General features: G+C 50.1%; 2 protein-coding genes across 5 annotated transcripts in view; one reads left to right on the plus strand and one right to left on the minus strand.

Annotated features, from left to right (window-relative positions):
• Positions 1–21,013, plus strand: part of IFFO2 (intermediate filament family orphan 2) — a 160,486-nt gene that overhangs the window by 64,663 nt on the left and 74,810 nt on the right. The window lies entirely within an intron of this gene.
• PAX7 (paired box 7) overlaps positions 6,596–21,013 on the minus strand; it is a 91,692-nt gene continuing 77,274 nt past the window's right edge. For all 4 annotated transcript variants that reach the window (XM_063317513.1, XM_063317511.1, XM_063317512.1 and 1 more), the window contains exons 8-9: positions 13,452–13,698; positions 6,596–10,371 (exon numbers count right to left, since the gene is read on the minus strand). In XM_063317513.1, coding sequence (XP_063173583.1) covers positions 10,256–10,371; positions 13,452–13,698 — 363 coding nt within the window. In that variant the 3' untranslated portion in view covers positions 6,596–10,255. The remainder of the gene's footprint in view (positions 10,372–13,451; positions 13,699–21,013) is intronic.

The following is a 21,013-nucleotide window of genomic DNA, read 5'->3' on the forward strand; positions in this document are numbered from 1 at the left end:
CCACCCCAGCCAAACCCCGCTGAGGTCAGCTAGAAAGGCCTGGCTGGAAACTGTAGTCTACCTCCCCTTTCACGTTACAGGTTGGGCCTTTGCCCACCTGTCTCCCCCACTCCTCGCCTTTCTCGAAAAAAAAAGGACAAAATGGGGGAGTTGCAGGACGAACCCCCAGCCTCAGCCTGTCTCCCTAGGGATGCTCTGGAGGCAAAATAGGGACATGAGTGGCTAGCATCCTTGAGTTTGGAGGCCGAGGAACTCCACTTTGGGGTCCCCGACCCACCTCTGAACTGGGGAAAAGTGGGTGCGTTTCTGAGCCCACCCTCACCGGGTTCCCGAGGGCTTTTCTGCCTTTCCAAGGCTGGGGTTGCGCTGTTGCTGATTTAAGGGGACCTTTCGCCCCACCCCACCCCCCTTGGCAGGGACCTTGCCCAAGGCTGTCTTTAACCCCAACCGGTCGCCTTCCGAGAAGGCAACTTTTCCAGGATGGTGACCTTAATGGGGCTCCTTCCCTAGAACGAATTTGGTAATTCCTCCCCACTCGATAAGAACAGGAAGGGGACATCAAGCCGATTGCAATCCTAAATTCCCCTCCCCTCCGTCTAATACTCCGCCCATACTTCAGGGAGAGAGGAAAGGCTACAGGTTTTCTGGTTTTTTTGCATCGCCTGCTCCCCTTGGGCTGGTAACTGGTTCCATATGCTGCTATACCTTTGGAGGGGGAAGTGAAGGCAGCACCCCCCCCAACACGCTTTCCCTTCCTGCCCCCATTTGATTTGTTACGGCCAAGGGGGGGTGGGGGGAGGGCCTGAGCCACCCCAGAGACAAAGGTGCACAGCCAGAGGTCGGTAAAGGCGACGGAGCAACGTGGTGGAGATGCTTTGTGGATGCAGCCATAACCGCCTCACCTGGTCCAGGTACAGGCGAACTTTGGGGTCTTCAGGATGCCTTTGAAGGTGCCCGTGGAGGCTGCCAGGACAGATCATGCCCGTTCCTACAAGGCTTGCCTCGTAGAGAAATGCAAAACGTCCCCTCTCTTAAGAGGGCAGATGTTTTGGTTCTCCCACTGTGGAGGCTTGCAATGTTGGCCTTGCAGCTGTGCATCACTGAAATGTTATTTATTGTACAAGCATGCCTCGGCTTCGAAATATTAAGGGTGATATTTCTCTGCAGCAGGGCAACTGCCCATTAAAATTTTCTCTTTGTTAAAAGGAGCGAAAAACCAGCAGATCCTAAGGGAGGTGCTTGGGACATGCAGCCCGGTGCCTCAGTTTCCCTGGCACATTTCTGCAAAAGGCCTGTCCCGCCTCGGCATAAACTGTAGCTCCAGGGGAGGAGCAGGGAGTTCCGCAGGCAAACTTTCAATGACCCCCTTTCCCTTAACACACTGCAGGGAAAACGCAGGATTTGAACTGAATATAAGAAGCTTGCTTCAGGCTTGGAAGACAACGTGGACATTTGAGCAAAACCAAAGGTTTTTTCCGGGGGGGTAAAACCGAACGAATCTCTCTAAATCTCTGCAGCATCTCAGGCGTTCAGAGTCAAGAGTACTGCTGAAGCTTCACAATAGCCTTCGTACTTAGCGGTGGGTGGCGAGCCTCTGTATATAGAAGTACTCTACCTGCGAACCCCAAATCCTGCAAAAGACTTGAGGCCATGAAGTTGGGTTCATGCCTTGCTGAGTTAGGCCCTTCCTAGAAACATCTCGCTTGTGCTGGGGGTCGGGGGGAGAAGATGCTGGACTAGCCTCACTTGATGGAGCCTCCATTTGCAGCAGTAGTGTAGCTGTAAGAGTGTTTTGCTGGGATGCCTCAGCCTGCATTTTTTTCCTTTCCAGAGGGATCTAATAGGCAGCCACCAATGACAAAAAGCACGATGGGTTGGAAAAAACACCAGGCTTGATTTGGCAAAACCCTTTTCTTGTGTCCCAGATCCAGACGCCAACAGCCATCCGAGCATAAAGGCTAGGAAAGGCTTCAGGTTTCACCGGAGCCCACTTTTCCTATTCCTCTGACCGGCTCAAGCTGGTGTCAGGCTACACGTCCCTGCCGAGCCTCCACCTAATTGAATTTCAGAGTTATTTCTCAAATGTGCCGTGACCCAGGTTGGATTTGCCAGGAGGCGTGCCAAGCACCAACCCCTTCGCTTCTCCCCACCCAGCTCCCTCCCTTCTTTCCTCCCCTCCATTTTCTTCCCAGGACAATGATGATGGCGTTCCAGAATTGGAAACCCTCCAGAAGTGGGGGAAAATAAGAATAAACCCAGTGTTTGCCCTAGAAAACAGACTGCCAGCCACTCCACCGGGATTGCCCCATTCTGCCCTGCCATGCAGAATCCCTTGTCCTGCGTGGAGGGCTTTGAATAGCCTCCCTTGTAGTATTTCTCCCTTTCTAAATCTTCTTGGCAAGTTTAGATCCCCCCTCAATATTCTTGCAAACGTCCCTTCTTGGGGAGGGGGGGCAACACCTTCGTCTACAGAAGTGGGGTGGGAATCACATCTGGTTAAACTGCAGCTTGGATGGAGAAGCATCGTAAAAAGGCAAGGAAGGGGGTCCTGCCTTGTCTTTGGAGCCACGAACCCTTTTCTGTATCACAATTAAAATAGAGGTTTAACTGGTCAGAGTGGGGATTTGCTTTGTATTTTAGTGGGTTTTACTTGCGCAGGGCATGTAGGAATGAAAGGGATGCAAACACCAGAAGCCAGAAACACAGCCAGGCATAAAGCGAGGCAGATTGCGGCTAGCAATTAAAAATGGTGACCTTGGGTTGCCAACTGACTGGGAAAGCCATCTCTGGCTTGCTGCTCTGCCTTTCAGGGCAGCTCAGTCTGCAGACGAGGCTGGGGTTGTCTGCAATACTGGGGTGCACAAGTGCCTACAAGCCAACCTCTCCATCTTTCCTTCATGCCACCCAAACGGCCATCCAGGGCCATAAATGTGGCCGCTCAAAATGGCTTCTCGTTCGTCCTCACCTCCTGTCTCTCCCCGTGTCTTGTTTTTCTAATTCCCTCCTTAAAAAGTCCCCCCCATTATAGAAAAGTTTCTTTGCTGCTTCTGATTCTCGTGTAATAATCTCTCTGATTAGCCTTGTAACCACAGCTTATATGAAAGGAGGAGGGCATAATGGAAAAATAATTAAAAATAAAAGACTGAGGAATAGGGGAAAAAAAAGACTCATAGGAAGGCAAGGGGGGGAAATGGGAGTCTAGCGGGCTAGAAGATAACCCAACAGATGTGATTTTTGCAGATAAGCATAGTAATTTAGATTAGATAAAACTGGAGGCATCTGCAGCTCCTATTTTCTATTGGTATGAAACCTCCCCCCCCATTTTAATCTTGCAAGTTGAGAAATGTGGGAGGAGGGAGGAATTGAACAAGGAAAATAAAGCTTATCCTTTTTGATTGTTGTTTTCAAATTATTTTTATTTTTATCTTGCGTTTTTCCTGCAGAGGGATGGGAGACTGCGGGAAGAACACAGAGTGAGTTTGCTTTTTTATTTTTCTTTCTTTCTGACTCTGCATGGGCATACATTTTAACACGGCAGAGACACATGCGGACCCAAGCACACACAAACCAAAATATTTGAAAATATATTTCATGGAAATTATGTCATATTTCACGGACTGGTGGAACTACTGAAAGAAAGAGTGAATGCCTTAATTTGTAGAGAAATTGTAATCATTTGTTCATTTCAAGGTGAAAATTGCATTTTTTAATTTAAATTGTATCCTGCATGATACTCTATTATCTAGTAAAATAGTCTCCTTGTCTGAATGCCTTAAATGTGGCTGGGATGGTTTGTTGCAAATCCGGTTATATTCATAAAAGCTTTGTTGATGTCTTGGGGAAAGGCAAGGAGTTTCTTGCATTTTTTTATATTGCATCTCCCTTGTATCTATTTGCCTCCTTTTCTTCTCTCCTCTCCCTACTGATGGCTTCCCCCACCCCTCCAATTCTCCCTTGCCTTTGTGGCTGAAATAAACCCATATCTGCTAATAGAAGTATGTAATAGCAGGAAGGATGGGGCAAAAAAGTCATTTTCTCCTCCCGTCCTTGGCTCCCTAAAAATACCAATTTAAGCATCCTCTGCAGCTCTGGTAAGTTGGCAACCCCAGGCAGGGCTGGGCTGTTTGATGTCCTTCAGCTGTGTTTTTCTCCACAACCCAGCTGTTTTAGTACCTGGCCTTTCAAATCTAACATTATGCCTTTTTTTAAAGAAAAATGGCATGGCTCAACACCAGTAGCTTTAAATTAGAGTACAAATTAAAAACAGTAGAAGGAAGTGGAGTGGAGGGCTGGGGAAGACAGACAGACCGACCCCAGGTAAAGATGGTTGGCAGACCAATAAACCCAGGGAGTCATGCATATATTTATTTATTGCGTTTTATAATAATTGTGTTTGATTTTTATGAGATTTTAACGTTTATGACCGTGGTTTGATTTTATTGTAAACCACCCAGAGTCCTCCTTTTGGGGGAGATGGGCGGTAATTAAATTTGAATAATAAATAAATATATTAGGCAGAGCAAACTCTATGCTGCTGTCCCTTATAGTGAGAATTCTTGGAGAAGAATTCAAATTATACTTCCTAAAGCATATCAGGGCAATGTCCTTAGCATCCTCATTGTCCCACACTGAAAAAGCTGAATTGCTCTGCAAAAGCTTTCCTATTTCCCCCCCCCCGTTTTTTATTGTTGCTGATAGAAAATGGGACAGGGGACAGAGGTCTCAGCCTCTGCTAAAACACAAAAAGACGGAGAAAAGAATGGTGCAAGCAATGGTACAAAGCAAACTTTATAGAGTTTTCCCACCCTTGGTTTTTTTAAAAATGCATCCTCCAAAGAGTTTTAAAAAGTCTGTTTTCCAAATAGGTCTCCAGAGCAGCATCTGTAAAAGTAGCAAATTTGCATGAGTGGCTTTAGAGCAATCTTTTGGCCACTCCTCCTCATACGCTTCCTCATTTAATATTAATACAATATTAAAGCATCAAGGTCATCTAGTCCACCCCTGCTCTGTATTTGAATCTTTCCACCCTCACAAGCCTGAAAAAATGGCTGTCTGGGTTCTGCTGAAATACTTCTATGAAAGGAGAGCTGAGAAAAAGGGTTTTGTTGCCAAAAGAGCCCTTCCCTTAGGCGGTTTCTCATAACATTAAGGCAAAAATCTACACACACACACACACTTTATTTATATATTTCAATAGGATCTTATCCCTCAAAAAGAATATGTCTTCCTTCCACATTTCATTTTAGCTGTAAGGGGAAATGAATATAAAAGGACGTGGTTCTTGTTCACAAGATATAAAGCCTGGCTGCATGCTGGTGTATAATGTTAGTGATATATTACTGCAGTACTGGGTGGATATTTGGCCCCTCCAAGTTGCTCACCCTCTGTATAGTCGCTTGGAACTTCTCTGAGTTTGAATATGGCCTGACTCAGCTTGCAAAGCCCCTCTTGTTTCTCCGGGGTGATCAAATTCTGGCTCCTTTTCTTTTCTTCTTGATTTACAAGTCTAAAGGTGCTTGGATAGCCTGCTGTCTCATGTAATCAAGTGGCATATTGGATTTTTGTAAAGGTGATTTTTAACCATGGCTAGCTTTTTTTTCCTCCTCCCTCCCCCAAAATATTCACCATGGCTTCATATTCCCCTTTAATAAGGGAGAATGCTATTTTATGCAGACCCACAGCCGCCTCTATGTTGGTATGGGTAAGAAATCCATCATGTGATGCGATTTCGGGGGCTCACCATTGATAGCCTGGTTGATCCAATGTTTAAAACCTTCCTACATTTTTGCACCATTCCTTTGAAGAGAAGTTTAAAAATTTATTGTAGTTGACACAGACAAGGCATCAAACTGGAATAGAGGCACTTCCAAAAATTTAGATTCTGCAATGACCCCTTTGTGCTATTCTGGCTGATATTTTTCTGATGCCACAAGAAAAGCCAGCTATGGCTGCATTTTAACTCCCCTCCCACCCTCCAGGATGGCATTAAAAGGGGATGAGGAGAGAAGGCACCATTTTGGGCGGGCATTACGAGAAATGCAGCACCCTAACCTTTCGAAACTGGGTGGGCGTGTTAGTGCTGAAGTAAAACTTCATAAATTCTGGTTTCAGGTTGTCACTCCTGCAGGTTAGAACCTTGTTCTTCCCTCGTTTGTATTTAGCAAATTTCTAATTCTTTACACTATTTTTTTATTAGCACGACACTGGCCCTTTCTTCGTAGTTTTCCACCCTCCTGATTTACGAGAGGAAATAGGCCACGCATTCCTGGTCCATGCAATATTGCCCTCTTCCCCCCAAGTACCTTTTTATCCCAATTCTGTAGAATTGCTCTGCCATTATTTGTCTATGTTTAAATGAATCATCTCAGAATCAGCGACATACTTCTTTTTGAAGGAGACATTCTGAAATTTATTTTGATGGTGCCCAATTTTATTCCAGTTTACACTCGTGAGATGTGTTAGCAAGTTGGTTGGCCAAAATTTCCAAGCCATTTTGCTTTTCTGCTTGACACCTGCCAGTGTTTGACTCCAGTGACATAATTAGATGTTTTCTTCCCAGTTGTTCCCACGCTGTAAAACGGATGAAAGGAGATGCTTTCCAAGCCACATTTCATTTTTTTCATTTTTTTTAATGTATTACAGTTACGCCTGAGTTACAAAGAGGGACACCACAGGCAGCCGAGAGTTAAAGCAATACCAGTTTTGTTTCTCTACTCTACTATTCCATATAGCTGAATAAATTATGGGGCGATTATACTCATGCTTACACACGTACACACACATACCGGTCCTTTCTCACACTCTTGCCCTGCCACATGCACACACATGGAGCAAAATTAGCTATGACTTGAACACAGAAGCAACGAATCAGCAATTACTACTTATAAAGGCATGTGCTACAGGTAATAGATCCTCCAAGTTTGGGTATATGAAGTTGTTAGGGCTGGAAAATTAGAAACATTAAATACACAAAATGTCCTCAGCAATACGTCTCCACCCCCAGGATTTGGGGACCACGGGGACATAGGAAAAATAAAAATTAGTTCTTGGAATGATAATTTGGGAGAGGAGGTGATGAGAGGCCATGAAACAGTTCCAAGTTTCTCCTTTCAAAGTGTTCCTGGTGGGGCATTTCTCCCCCTTGAAAAGAAATAGGAAGGGGGGGGGGAGCTTGAGGTGCACATGTATTTTGGACCAGGTTTTTTCTGTGGGGGGAGGGACACAAGCTGAGTTCCTGGAATGATCAACAAACCTGGATTGCATTGCCATAATTGCACTGGTTCTTAAGAACATTTTTTGATTGGAGAGAAGTATCTTCCACTGTGTCCTTACGGTAGGGAAGTTTGTTGAATAATCTAAGATTTTGGTGTCTGTTCCTTTTAAGTACAGAAGGTAGAAGATCAAGTGGCAGAAATGCAACAGGACTGCGTTGTCGCAGCATCTGTGGTCCCTCTTGCCCAAGCTGGTGAGGAAACCTGATGGATAATCTCCATTTGTATAATTTTGCTCACGAGCATCATGGGTATTGTCAGATCTGTGTCAAAACCATGAAGCCACAGGATCTTATAAGAGGCTAGGGAAAAGGCAGAAGACAGACTTCTCCTTAAAAATGCAAAGTGGTGGTGGGGTTTTCTCCTCCACAGCACGAAGCCCCAGAATATAAGCCTTATATTCTGGGACTGCTTATATTCAGAATATAAGCAGGGAAGATCCAGTAGTGCCCTATGCCAAGCCTGCTGTTCCTCTGGCTGGTTTTCCTAATGGCTGCATGGGGTGCAGAAACCCTTGGTTGATTTATGGCCCACAGTGGGAAAACCCAGACCAAGCTAAGGCCACGCGTGGACACAGCCAGCAAGCCAGCTCTAGCTTTAAGTGCCCAAACCTGACTGAGGTATGCAAAAGAAGAGGAATTCTGTTCAAAGCAAGCTATTCCCCCTCCTTTCTTTTCCTTTTCACTAATGGGTTCAAAATGCATCTTTCGTTTCAAAAGCAGAAGCTGCTAACCGTCTACCCGCCTTTAGTAAAAATCGAAGCAGCGTTCCTGGAAAGTGTTCTGCGAGCAAATATGAAAAAAGCTTTTATGTTTCTGCCTCTAAAGCCATTTATATAACATATGTATATTTCTATATAGTTCTATTTATACAGGTGTGTGTTATTTTTTTAAAACTAGCAGAGTCCTCTGAGGGTTAATGAAATCAACGTGAGAACGGAAGCTTGTTCCTGGTGCAGCTTCAACGGGGGCAATCCAAGGATAAAATTTGGATAGATCAGCCACGCTCCTCTTCCGTTTTTATTGCCCTCAAAGCCGCAAATTTATGTACACCGGTGACTTAAATGCTTGTGCACTTTAAGCAGAGAGAAATGGCAAGTGTGACTAGTATGGCGTGGGCTAGCCTAATTGCCTTAGGATTGGTAAACTAAGTTGGTTAGTTATAGCCATGATTAACTTTTTTCCTTTGCACCTTCACACCCTTGCCAGCCAGCACCCACACTGCAAACATCTAGCCCTACCAGGGAGATTGCTGGGATATTTCACACCCCCAGGGGCATGGAGTCCATTTGGTATCCAGAAAAACAGCCAAGGGAATGCAGAGTGAGCGCTGGCCAGTCTCAAGGCCCAGCTGTGCCCATTGGGCACAGGGGAGCTGGATCAGGCAGCCACGGTGCCATCTTTGAAGCAGTAATCAACTAGATACTATTTGCCTCTCTGAAAAGATTGTCCTGGATCCCTAAAATCTTGAAACAAACCATTTGGATAGGATGGAGCAATACACACTGGAAATGTAAGTTACCAAGTTATCAAGTAACCAAGTTACTGATTTCTCAACAGGCACCCAACCAGGAACGGCTCTGTATCCAGGAGGAGGTGGGATGCTCAGTTGAAAAGATGTTTTCCAGGTTTGTGTGTGTGTGTCCTTTTTACCATTCTCTGCACCCTTGCCTAAAGCAGCCTTCACCATCTCCGATTTCAGGACACAATAAATAATTATAGCTTTGAAAGAAGGGGAGAGAACATGGTTAGAAAATGCAGCTACACTGAAAGTGGGTGGGAGCAAAGAGGGGCTCGGAGAAGACTGAGGGCTACCCCAGGACGACCGCGTGGATGCCCCCTAGCACCCGTGGCTCCCTGCCGGGGGATCGTCTAAAGCTGGGGCTCTTGCTCCAGGCAGTCCTTCCGCGCCGGAGTTCGTGGCCTTGCAGCAGTGCGCCCCAAGAGCAGGAAGGGACCTGGCCCACCTCTGGATGGGCAAATGGCTGGAAACAATTCCACTTTGCTGGGGTTTTCCACACCCAGGCTGCCCTGAGAGACAAGCCACATTCCGCTGGGTTGCTAACAACTAATGTCACGGGGAGATGTGAATGCAAAATGTCTTCCTTTCCTTCCACCTCCTAATCCCCCCACCCTCCATTATCTCCTGGTAGATAGGCGCCCCTCCAAGCTGACTTACTGGGAGCCAGTGTTTAAGGCGGAGGAAGTGGAGCTGGTCACTACAAACTCTTTTGTGGAGCTGAGACACAGCCCTTGGTCTAGATGATTCAACCGTTCAGCAGGCAAGACTGAACCCAGGGCTTTCTGAATCTTCAGGACCTCAACCGCACCTAACCTGGCTTCCCCTGAAGTGGAGAACAAAAATATTTACAGGAAATAGCAAATCTCTCTCCTCTTCTGATCAGGATCAACTGCCATAACTTTTTTCAGTCTCACTTCTTGGTACTGTACTGTGTGTTTTTGGTCCAAACCGGCCCCATTTGGTCCTTGGATCTACATGTATTGATCGGCGGTGTTCCTCCATGTAATGTTGATCACGTACAATAATAAAATGGATGGGGATGGTGGGGTGCGTGGGCGGGCAAAAGGAATATATCGATCTAGCTAGCTATATAATTACGAAGGGGAGAGATCGCACGGGGACTCAGCCGAGCGGTCGCAACAATGGAAACGTCTGTGAGCGTTGGTTGGGCACCACGTTGGCCACGGGGCTCTTGAAGGATGGAAAAGTCATTTTACAAACTCAGTGTCTCTGGAGTTACAGACACTGTCCTTAGCGAGGGTGTCTTCATGGGAACACAGAGCAAGGATTTGGGTGGGTTAATTTGCCCCTCCGATGGAGGGAAGAGGGGGGAGGTCTGGCGCTGTGAGTCTCAGAAGGGAAGGGCAGTGAGCAGAGGCTGGTCCCAGAAAGGTGGGTGGCAGAAGCGGGTTTTGTCCTCCTTTGGCCTCCTGGGTGGCAGACAGTTGGCGAGGGAGGACCCTTCAGTAGGCCTGGCCGGTTTCAACGGGTAGGAGCCCCAGCACGGCTGAATGTTCCCCGAGTTTCATCCGGCGCTGTGCGGACAAGCTCACGTTCTTAGTCAGATAGTCAACGGCAGCTGGCAGGAGCAAGGGAAGAAAGATTAGATGGACAAGTGTGGGGCAACACACGTGTGAACATCGCAACAGGTGCGTCCACAGCTTCCTCAAGTCCCCCTGGGTGGAATTCCCCCATTGCAGAATTCATTATTGCCGATTAATTCTGGGGAACTCGTGCAAAAGGAGAGGCAGAAAGCCAGGAACCAGCCATGTTCAGAAACCAGTGGGAAAGGGGGCAAAGAGAGGAGTGGTCCAAAAGTCAGGAAGGGGTCAGCTTGGGGGAAAAGTGGGATCTCTAGACTTATAGGTCTGGCCCAAACAGATGCAGCTAGTATGGACAGTAATGGAGTTATCAAAAATAAAAGCCACCTCTATTTGCCCTGTGGAACACCACGTAAGGAAGTATTAGTCTCTGGAACAATTTTTTTTTTTTTCTGATATAAAGTCAGTGTTTTAACGGGCTGAAGAGGGAGTAATGCTACTGATTCTTAAACTGAAAAGAGCGGTTGCATCAAAGCCATAATGGGATTTCATAGGTTAAGAAAAGTAGTAAGTGGGGCTCGCTAACTCTATCTGCTAATGGAGCCCCAGCTGAATCCTTGGGGAAAAGATTGTTTTGAAGATAAGGTGAACTCTGACTTCCAACCAGGTAATTCTTTCAAAGTACTTTAGAAGTTTCTTTTCGCTTTAAATAATTTAAGGTTGGTAAAAAATATCTGAATTACACATGGAGATCTAGCAGCTGATTTAAAAACAACAGTTGTATTCAGCACTGAACTCACGATGGAGTTTCAGAAAGCGCTGGTAACACTAGCAAAGATACACACGGGGCTCTTCGATGATTCAAAATCTGATCTGCTTTCTGCTGGAGGGTGAGCCCCCAGCTCTAGCTGGCAGGCCAAAAGAAAAATATTTTTGCATTTATTATTTTGCCTGGTCATCCAGGAACCAAATGGTGACACTCCTTGTTAGCCGAGCTTCAGTCAAATTTTTTGCCTCCCCCTCTGCCCGCAGTTCTTCTGCCTCAAATTAGATTAATAAGAATCTAGCAGAGAGCCCCACTTGGTGCCAGCAAGTAAACAAATTTCAGCCATCAGCATCCTGTCAGAAACCTGCCCCAAAGGGGGGTCCCTTCCAAGCAAAAATCCTTATTAGACTTGTCACATCCATTAGGAATTTTTTCACGCCTGGGCGTTCCATAACCACCATCATTAGTGTAGCCTTGGCCTCTGGGACTGGCTAAGTTCGCCGGCCTGGCACTTCTCCATTCCCTCCCCTGGTGAGTCAGGACCAAGCGTGTGTGCCATGGTGGGCTCAGCTTGGGCACAGGGCCGGAGAGCGGGATGGGTTTTAGACGTAATTTAAAGCTTCAAGCTGTGGCCCTTTTAAGGCACCTCCTAACTTCTAGCAAGGCCAGTTCTGCCTATTGGCACATCTGGTTTGGTGGAAATGCCCCCCCTCCACGCCTCTTCAGGGTGGCCACCGAGATGCCACAGACTTTCCACACATCTGCACTGGCAGCTGGCTGCGGGCAGTTCTGCCTGGCCAACCTTGAATGACTTCTTCACTCCCCCCAGATTTAGAGGTGAGGAAGAATTGCCCTTCCCACGCACTCAGACACAGAGCAGATGCAAAAAAGATGGTTGGGGAGGGGTCTATGTCCCAGAGATTTAGGAGACAGAGGTACCACAGCATGTTTAATGCTCATCACCCTTGGAGATAAAAGGACTTTAAAGAGGTGACCTTTGACGGGCAGGGGTCTGAAAAGGCCTCTCCAGGAAGGTGCTAATGGGGACTAAGGGGGGCAGAGGATCAGGGGCCGGGGCTCAGCTAGGGCTCCAAATGAAGGCTGGGTCAGGGGCACCCCCTGCCTCCATTGGTGGTGACAGGGTGGTGCAAGGAAAGAGGAGGACAAAATAGAGAAACAGTTGCTGGTTATCAGCACAGGAACAAGGGGAGAGCAGGACTCAGTCCACCCCACGGAGGCTGGGCTTCCCCATGCCCCTTCCAGCCTCCTGGTGGCCTGGCACGATGGGAGATGTAGCTGAGTGGTCAGAGTTCGGCCTGCGCCAGATGTGCCTCTTGGCGAGGCCTCTGGGGCAGGAGTGGGTCGCCAGCACAAACCCCCCAAGGGAGGGAGGGACGGAGGGAGGCTCCTTCAGGAAGAGAGCTGGTCAGGGTATCTCCAGAGGCCAAAAGAATGGGGTGGCAGGGGCATTGCCCCCCCCCCCCGGTGCTGCCCTGGCGCCCTCAGCTTCAAGTCCAGAGGAATTTCACAAAGGGCGCGCCTTGCTTAATCCCATCCCCGGCTTCGGAAACCGGCAGGCCAGAGGGCTGTTAGCTTCCCCTTATCTCGAGATCTGCTCTCCCCCACTCCAAATGCATTTCCTTATTTGTGCTATTTCGGTCTCCTGTCCTGAGCTAGGCACACGCACACGCACATCTATAGGGGGCGTGACTAACACTGGGCCAGAGGGCATCTTCCCTGGAAACCCAGGGCCCTGGAATTTGTTTAAGATTTTTATCAGTTCCACGTGTGGCCGGTTTCACCACCAGAAGCGAGAGGAAGGTTGGGGGGTCATGGATCAAGCTTGGGGGGGGGTTGCCCCCAAGAGGGGAGGGGGAGGTGAGGAAGCGTTCATGCCCCCCACCCCGCCGCAGCCGTTTCTCATTTGGCCGCAGAAGGGAAGCGCATCAAAACGAGGACGCAGAACAAGAGGTCACTTGGGGAGCTCCGTGGGAGGGGAGGGGAGGGGGGGGGCGGCCGCAAACGTCACCAGGTTACCGGCCCCGGTATGGGGGGGGGGGAGCTGAGCCACCCATCGCTGTGGAAGGGGGCCCGGGACAGCCAGCTCAGGGCGTCGCCCCCGCCCTCGCCGCTTCAGAGCCCCCGGGGCGAGGGCAGAGTCTGCGCTTCGGCAGAGGAGGGGGCGTGAAAGGTATCCCCCACCCCCGGTTGGCAAGGTGGGGCGCTTCGCAGGTGGTGCGGGGCAGCCTCAGCGCCCAGATCCGGGGCCCGCGCCAGCCCAGTGCCCCCCACGGTCCGCGGGTCACCCGCAGGCTGCCCGCCGGGCGCCCCTCCGCCGGGGGCGATACTCACTCTGGCCGTACTGGCCGTACTGGTAGCCGGCCACGGGGTCCACGCTGTAGCCCGGGCTGGTGTAGGTGGGCGGGCAGTAGCCCTGGGAGGTGGGCAGGCCGTCCGCGGCCTTGAGCGAGTCGCCGCGCTGGCTGCAGCTGGCCGGGAGGGCGCCGGCCGAGTCCAGCCCGCCGTGCAGCGGGGAGAGGGCGAAGTCGGCCTGGGACTGCGCGGGGACGCCGCCGGGGCTGCCCAGGATGCTCATCACCTGCGGGGGGCGAGGGAGAGAAGGGGTGAGAAGGGGTGAGCCCCGCGGAGGGACGGGCGGAGGGCGGAGGGCGGAAGGGCGGGCGCGAGGCCAGCCCGGCGCGCCGCCCGAAGGGCCAGAAGAACCGGGCGAAGAGCAGCCCGGAGGAGGACCGCGGCGCTCGCCGTCGGCGGCCCGGAGAGGTCGGGAGACGCGGCTCCTCCCCCCGCCCCTCCTTCACTTTCCCCCTTTTCTTCTCATTTCCCCTTTTCCTTCATTCCCTCCCTTACTTCTTCCATCTTTCCTTCCTCCCCCTCCCCCTCCCTCTTCCTCCCTCCCTTCCCCTTTCCTTCCTTCCCTTATTCCTACCTCCCGTCTCCCTTTGCGTCCTCCCTTCCCCTTCTCTCTTTGTTCCCTTACTCCATTTCCTTCTCCTTCCTCCCTTTTCCTTCCTTCCCTTACTCATTCTTCCCTCCCCTTCTCTGTCTTCCCCTTTTCTTTCCTCCCTTTCCTTCCTTCTTCCTCCCCTTCTTCCTTTCCTACCTTCCCCTTCCTCCCTTCCCTTCCTCTATCCTCCTTTCCACTTCTCCTCCCTTCCCTTGTTCCTTTTCTTTCCTGCTTTCCCTTTCCTGCCTTCCCTTACTTCTTCCTCCCTTCCCTGATTTCTTTCCTGCCTTCCCTTACTTCTTCCTGCCTTCCCTTCTTCCTTTCCTGCCTTTCCCTTCCTGTATCCTCCTTTCCACTTCTCCTCCCTTCCCTTCTTCCTTTCCTGCCTTCCCTTCCTCTATCCTCCTTTCCACTTCTCCTCCCTTCCCTTATTCCTTTTCTTTCCTGCCTTCCCCTTCCTGCCTTCCCCTTCCTGCCTTCCCTTCCTCTATCCTCCTTTCCACTTCTCCCTTCCCTTACTTTTCTTTCCTGCCTTCCCCTCCTCTATCCTCCTTTCCACTTCTCCCTTCCCTTATTCCTTTTCTTTCCTGCCTTCCCTTCCTCTGTCCTCCTTTCCACTTCTCCCTTCCCTTATTCCTTTTCTTTCCTGCCTTCCCCTTCCTGCCTTCCCTTCCTCTATCCTCCTTTCCACTTCTCCCTTCCCTTATTCCTTTTCTTTCCTGCCTTCCCCTTCCTGCCTTCCCCTCCTCTATCCTCCTTTCCACTTCTCCCTCCCCTTATTCCTTTTCTTTCCTGCCTTCCCCTTCCTGCCTTCCCTTCCTCTGTCCTCCTTTCCACTTCTCCCTCCCCTTATTCCTTTTCTTTCCTGCCTTCCCCTTCCTGCCTTCCCTTCCTCTGTCCTCCTTTCCACTTCTCCCTTCCCTTATTCCTTTTCTTTCCTGCCTTCCCCTTCCTGCCTTCCCTTCCTCTATCCTCCTTTCCACTTCTCCTCCCTTCCCTTATTCCTTTTCTTTCCTGCCTTCCCCTTCCTACTTTCCCTTACTTCTTCCTCTCTTCCCTGATTCCTTTCCTGCCTTCCCTTCCTCTAACCACCTTTCCACTTCTCCTCCCTTTCCTTATGCCTTTTCTTTCCTGCCTTCCCCTCCCTCCCTTCCATTACTTCCTCCCTTCCTCTTGTTCCTTCCCCTTCCTTCTTTTCCTTCCTCCTTTCCACTTCTCCTCCCTTCCCTTATTCCTTTTCTTTCCTGCCTTCCCCTCCCTCCCTTCCATTACTTCCTCCCTTCCTCTTGTTCCTTCCCCTTCCTTCTTTTCCTTCCTCCTTTCCACTTCTCCTCCCTTCCCTTATTCCTTTTCTTTCCTGCCTTCCCCTTCCTCTATCCTCCTTTCCACTTCTCCTCCCTTCCCTTATTCCTTTTCTTTCCTCCTTTCCCCTTCCTTTATCCACTTCTCCCTTCCCTTATTTTCTTTCCTGCCTTCCCCTTCCTCCCTTCCCTTCCTCTATCCTCCTTTCCACTTCTCCTCCCTTCCCTTATTCCTTTCCTTTCCTGCCTTCCCCTTCCTCCCTTCCCCTTGTTCCTTCCCCTTCCTTCTTTTCCTTCCTCCTTTCCACTTCTCCTCCCTTCCCTGATTCCTTTTCTTTCCTCCTTTCCCCTTCCTTTATCCACTTCTCCTCCCTTCCCTTATTCCTTTTCTTTCCTGCCTTCCCCTTCCTCTATCCTCCTTTCCACTTCTCCTCCCTTCCCTTATTCCTTTTCTTTCCTCCTTTCCCCTTCCTTTATCCACTTCTCCCTTCCCTTATTACTTTTCTTTCCTGCCTTCCCCTTCCTCCCTTCCCTTCCTCTATCCTCCTTTCCACTTCTCCTCCCTTCCCTTATTCCTTTCCTTTCCTGCCTTCCCCTTCCTCCCTTCCCCTTGTTCCTTCCCCTTCCTTCTTTTCCTTCCTCCTTTCCACTTCTCCTCCCTTCCCTTATTCCTTTTCTTTCCTGCCTTCCCTACCTCTATCGTCCCCTTATTCCTTTTCTTTCCTGCCTTCCTCTTCCTCCCTTCCCTTCCTCTATCCTCCTTTCCACTTCTCCTCCCTTCCCTTATTCCTTTTCTTTCCTGCCTTCCCCTTCCTCTATCCTCCTTTCCACTTCTCCTCCCTTCCCTTATTCCTTTTCTTTCCTCCTTTCCCCTTCCTTTATCCACTTCTCCCTTCCCTTATTACTTTTCTTTCCTGCCTTCCCCTTCCTCCCTTCCCTTCCTCTATCCTCCTTTCCACTTCTCCTCCCTTCCCGTATTCCTTTCCTTTCCTGCCTTCCCCTTCCTCCCTTCCCCTTGTTCCTTCCCCTTCTTCTTTTCCTTCCTCCTTTCCACTTCTCCTCCCTTCCCTGATTCCTTTTCTTTCCTGCCTTCCCTACCTCTATCCTCCCCTTATTCCTTTTCTTTCCTGCCTTCCTCTTCCTCCCTTCCCTTCCTCTATCCTCCTTTCCACTTCTCCTCCCTTCCCTGATTCCTTTTCTTTCCTTTCCCCTTCCTTTATCCACTTCTCCTCCCTTCCCTGATTCCTTTCCCCTTCCTTTATCCACTTCTCCTCCCTTCCCTTGTTCCTTTTCTTTCCTGCTTTCCCTTTCCTACTTTCCCTTACTTCTTCCTCCCTTCCCTGATTTCTTTCCTGCCTTCCCTTACTTCTTCCTGCCTTCCCTTCTTCCTTTCCTGCCTTCCCCTTCCTCCCTTCCTGTATCCTCCTTTCCACTTCTCCTCCCTTCCCTTCTTCCTTTCCTGCCTTCCCCTTCCTCCCTTCCCTTCCTCTATCCTCCTTTCCACTTCTCCCTTCCCTTACTTTTCTTTCCTGCCTTCCCTTCCTCTATCCTCCTTTCCACTTCTCCTCCCTTCCCTTATTCCTTTTCTTTCCTGCCTTCCCTTCCTGCCTTCCCTTCTTTTCTTTCCTGCCTTCCCTTCCTCTGTCCTCCTTTCCACTTCTCCTCCCTTCCCTTATTCCTTTCCTTTCCTGCCTTCCCCTTCCTACCTTCCCTTACTTCTTCCTCCCTTCCCCTTGTTCCTTCCCCTTCCTTCTTTTCCTTCCTCCTTTCCACTTCTCTTCTCTTCTCTTCCCTTATTCCTTTTCTTTCCTGCCTTCTTCCTGCCTTCCCTTCCTCTATCCTCCTTTCCACTTCTCCTCCCTTCCCTTATTCCTTTCCTTTCCTGCCTTCCCCTTCCTACCTTCCCTTACTTCTTCCTCCCTTCCCCTTGTTCCTTCCCCTTCCTTCTTTTCCTTCCTCCTTTCCACTTCTCTTCCCTTCCCTTCTTCCTTTTCTTTCCTGCCTTCTTCCTGCCTTCCCTTCCTCTATCCTCCTTTCCACTTCTCCTCCCTTCCCTTCTTCCTTTTCTTTCCTCCCTTCCCCTTCCTCCCTTCCCTTCTTCCTTTCCTGCCTTCCCCTTCCTCCCTTCCACTTCTCCTCCCTTGCCTTATTCCTTTTCTTTCCTGCCTTCCCTTATTCCTTTTCTTTCCTGCCTTCCCCTTCCTCCCTTCCCTTACTTCCTCCCTTCTTGTCCTCCCTTCCCCCTTTACTTCCTCCCTTCCCGTCCTTCCCCTTTCTTCCTCCTACTCCTTCCTCCCATTCTTCCCCTCCTTTCCATTTTCCTCCCTCCCTCAGTTTCCTCCTCCCCTTTTCCCTTTCCTTCCTTCCCCCTACTCCTTCCTTCCCTTCCTCCTTCTCATCTCCTACTCCTCCCTCCCTTCCTTCCCATACTCGTTTCTTCCTCCTTTCCTTCCTCCCTTCCCTTTCCTTCCCCTAATCCTCCCTCCCTTCCCTTGCTCCTTCCTGTCTTTCCTGCCTTTCCTTTTCCTCCTCCCTTTCTTCCCTCACTCCTTCCCCTTTCCTTCCTTTTTTCTTTCCTGCCTTCTTCCTTCCTCCCCTCCCTTCCCCCTTCTCCTTCCTCTTCTTTCTTCCCTTACTTCCTTTCCACTTCCCCAGTTCTTTTTCCCTCCCCTTCCTTCCCCTTCTACTTTCCTTCCTTTTTTCCCCTTGTCCTTCCTTCCCTCCCTTACTCCTTCCTATATGCTTCATCCCTTCACCTTCCTTCCCTTACTCCTTCCTTCCCCTTCTCCATTCCCCCTTCCTCCCTCCCTGTTCCCCTTTTCCCTTCCCCTTCTCATTCCTACTTCTCCTTTCCTTCCTTCCCATCTCCTACCTTCCCCCTTTCCTTCCTTCCTTGCTCCTTCCCTTCTCTTCCTTCCCCACCTCCTTTCCCTTTTACATGCCTTCCCTTCTCCTTTTCTTTCCTTTCTTCCCTCACTCCTTCCTCCCATCCCCTTTTCTTCCTTTCTTCCCTCACTCCTTCCCCTTCTTTCCTTCCCTTTTTCTTTCCTGACTTCTCCTTTCCTTCCTCTAATCCTTCCTCCCTTCCTCTAATCCTTCCTTCCCCTCCTCCTTCCTTACATCATCTTCTCTTGCCCCTTTCCTTCCTTCCCTTACTCCTTCCCACCTTCGCCTCGTCCCTTACTCATTCCTCCCCCTTTCCTTCCATCCTTCCCCTTCCTTCCTTACCTTCCCTGCCTTTCCTTCCTTCCCCCTTTCCTTCTTTTGCATTCCTTCCTTCCCTACTTTCCCCTTTTCCTGCCTTCCCTTCTTCCTTCCCTCCCTTACTCCTTCCTTCCTTCCCCCTTCCTTTCTTCCCTTATTCCCTTCCCTTTCCCCTTCCTTCCTTCCTTCCTTCCTTCCCTCCCTTACTCCTTCCTTTCCCCTTTCCTTCCATCTCCTACTTTCCCTCCCTTCATTCCTTCCCCTTTTTCTTCCTTCTGTCCCTTACTCCTTCCTTCTTCTGTTCCCCTAATCCATCCTTCCCCTTCTCCTTCCTTCCTTCCCCATCTCCTCCCTTCCCCCCTTCCCCCCTTCCTTCCTTCCTTCCCCTTCCTTCCTTTCCATTTTCCTTCCCTTCCCCTCTTCCTTCCTTCCATTCCCCATTCCCTTCCTTCCTTCCCTCCTTCCTCCCTGCCTTCTCCTCCATCCTCTTTTCCTTCCTGGAAACCCCCAGCAGACCGCCCTTACCTTGGGAACCCCCGGGGGTGCTCCAAAGCTGCTCTCCAGCCAGGAAATCCACCACTCGCTTCGCAAACCCAGCCGATCCCCGCTGGGGCCATGTCTGGGCCCGCAGCTCTCTTCTCGCCCCCACCGAGTCTGAAGGGCCTTCCTCTTCCTCCCCCCACCCCCGAGCCCCCTCACCGGTTGGTGGGGAGTGGAATCCTGTTGTGCCTTGTCAGCAAAAGCCCCCACCCTGAAAGCACACCTCAGAGTTTATTTCAGCCCAGCCCACCTCAGATCACGATGCTCTTAAAGTCAAACAGTCTTTCAGGTGAGACAAGACGGGAAATGTGGTGGCCTCAAGGCTGGGACGTTTTATCTCCCTTCCCTTCCCTTCTTTTCCTTCCCCTTTTCCTTCCTCCCTCCCTCCCTCCTTCTCCTTCCTTCCTCCTTTCCCTTCCTTCCTTCCTCCCTTTTCCTTTCTTCCTCCTTCCCTCCCCTCCTTCCCCTTTTCCTTCCTTCTTTCCACTTCTCCTTCCTTTTCCTCCCTTCCTTCATCCCCCTCTTCCACTTCCCTCCCTTTTCCTTTCGCTTGCACATTCTCACAACCACCCCACAGAGGAAGACAGGATCTCTTTTTAAAAGGGGGGGGGGATCTTTCCAAGCTACCAGTCTATACAGTTATTCCTTCAACCAAGTGCTCAAGAACAAAACCAAGGGCCAAGGCCAACCAGATGTCTCCAGCAAGACATTATCCTCAGTGTGGCATTTGGAGGTAGACTGCTTGCAACCATGAAGGCTCTACAGAGCTCCGGAGGCCGGTAACCCTCGAGAGACTTGGTCACCGAGAAGGAAGAGGGGCAGCGATGACCGATGACCGTATCAAGCCCCCCCCGCTTCAAGTTCAAGGAAGACACCTCAGGCCGTGTGGGGTGGGGCTCCCCAGCCACTGAAGAGGGAGGGCAAAAGGCTCCCCAGCTGGACCCCACCTGGGCCATTCCCCGTTGAGCTCCTCCGGTCTCCTTGCCTGCCCTGCTACCGCTCGGAAGACCCACCCACAAGGGGGGAGGACAGAGAAGGCCTATTCCCATCAGAGCTCATCCCCCCTTTTTTCTCTCTTTTTGACCTTGCTTTTCTACACTTCACTCCTCTTTGGGTGGGGGCAGTACCATTGCTAACCAAAAATCGATAGCTCTTCCGTATCCAATAGGTATTAGTATTTAGTGGCATTATCATCACCACCATTATCAGGAGCAAAAATCTCTCCTTCCGTCAATCTGCAGGATTGGCAGCTTCCTCCTCCTCCGTGACCCCCCTTCCTGACCCCTTTTGCCCAGCTTGCGTTACCCTCCCACCCAATCAAGGTTCAGTTGGCTGGAGGGGGCAGAGAAGACACCATCCAAGTCTGCGGGGGTGGGGTGGGGGGGACAGGACGATGACTTCCAGGCAGACACAAAGGCCCTAAGCTCACCTTCTCTGGTTTACAATGCCTGCATATGGAGGTTTTCCGTGGATCAGGCAAGAGGCTCCCGTAGTTGAATAGTCTGCTGCCTGGTAGATCTGTGCTTAAACTAAAATGCCGGGCTGTCTTGCTTCATTCAGGACCCAACATCAGCAGCTGAAATGTGAGAATCCTCATTCTCCCCGCTTCCCTGTTTTATTTTTTTGCCTGGGCTGGCCCACTCCTCTCCTGATTCTACAGCCCCCCCCCCTCCAAACACACCATTGTATTCCTCCCTCCAGGATTTCGCCAGCCCTCTCCCCCTCACTCTAAAAGAAGTGGGATTTTTCCTCTTTCTGTCTTCCTTTCTTTTTTAAAAATGTAATTAATTCTCTCCGTTTCTGAGCTGGCCCCGAGGGCTTCTTGCTGTGGATATTCAAGCCGCCAAATGTGCATCCTTTACGATAAACGGAGTCGGCTTCGGCACACCATGCGCAGTGAACAG

Source organism: Candoia aspera, chromosome 18 (assembly GCF_035149785.1).
Source record: "Candoia aspera isolate rCanAsp1 chromosome 18, rCanAsp1.hap2, whole genome shotgun sequence".
NCBI lineage: Eukaryota > Metazoa > Chordata > Lepidosauria > Squamata > Boidae > Candoia > Candoia aspera.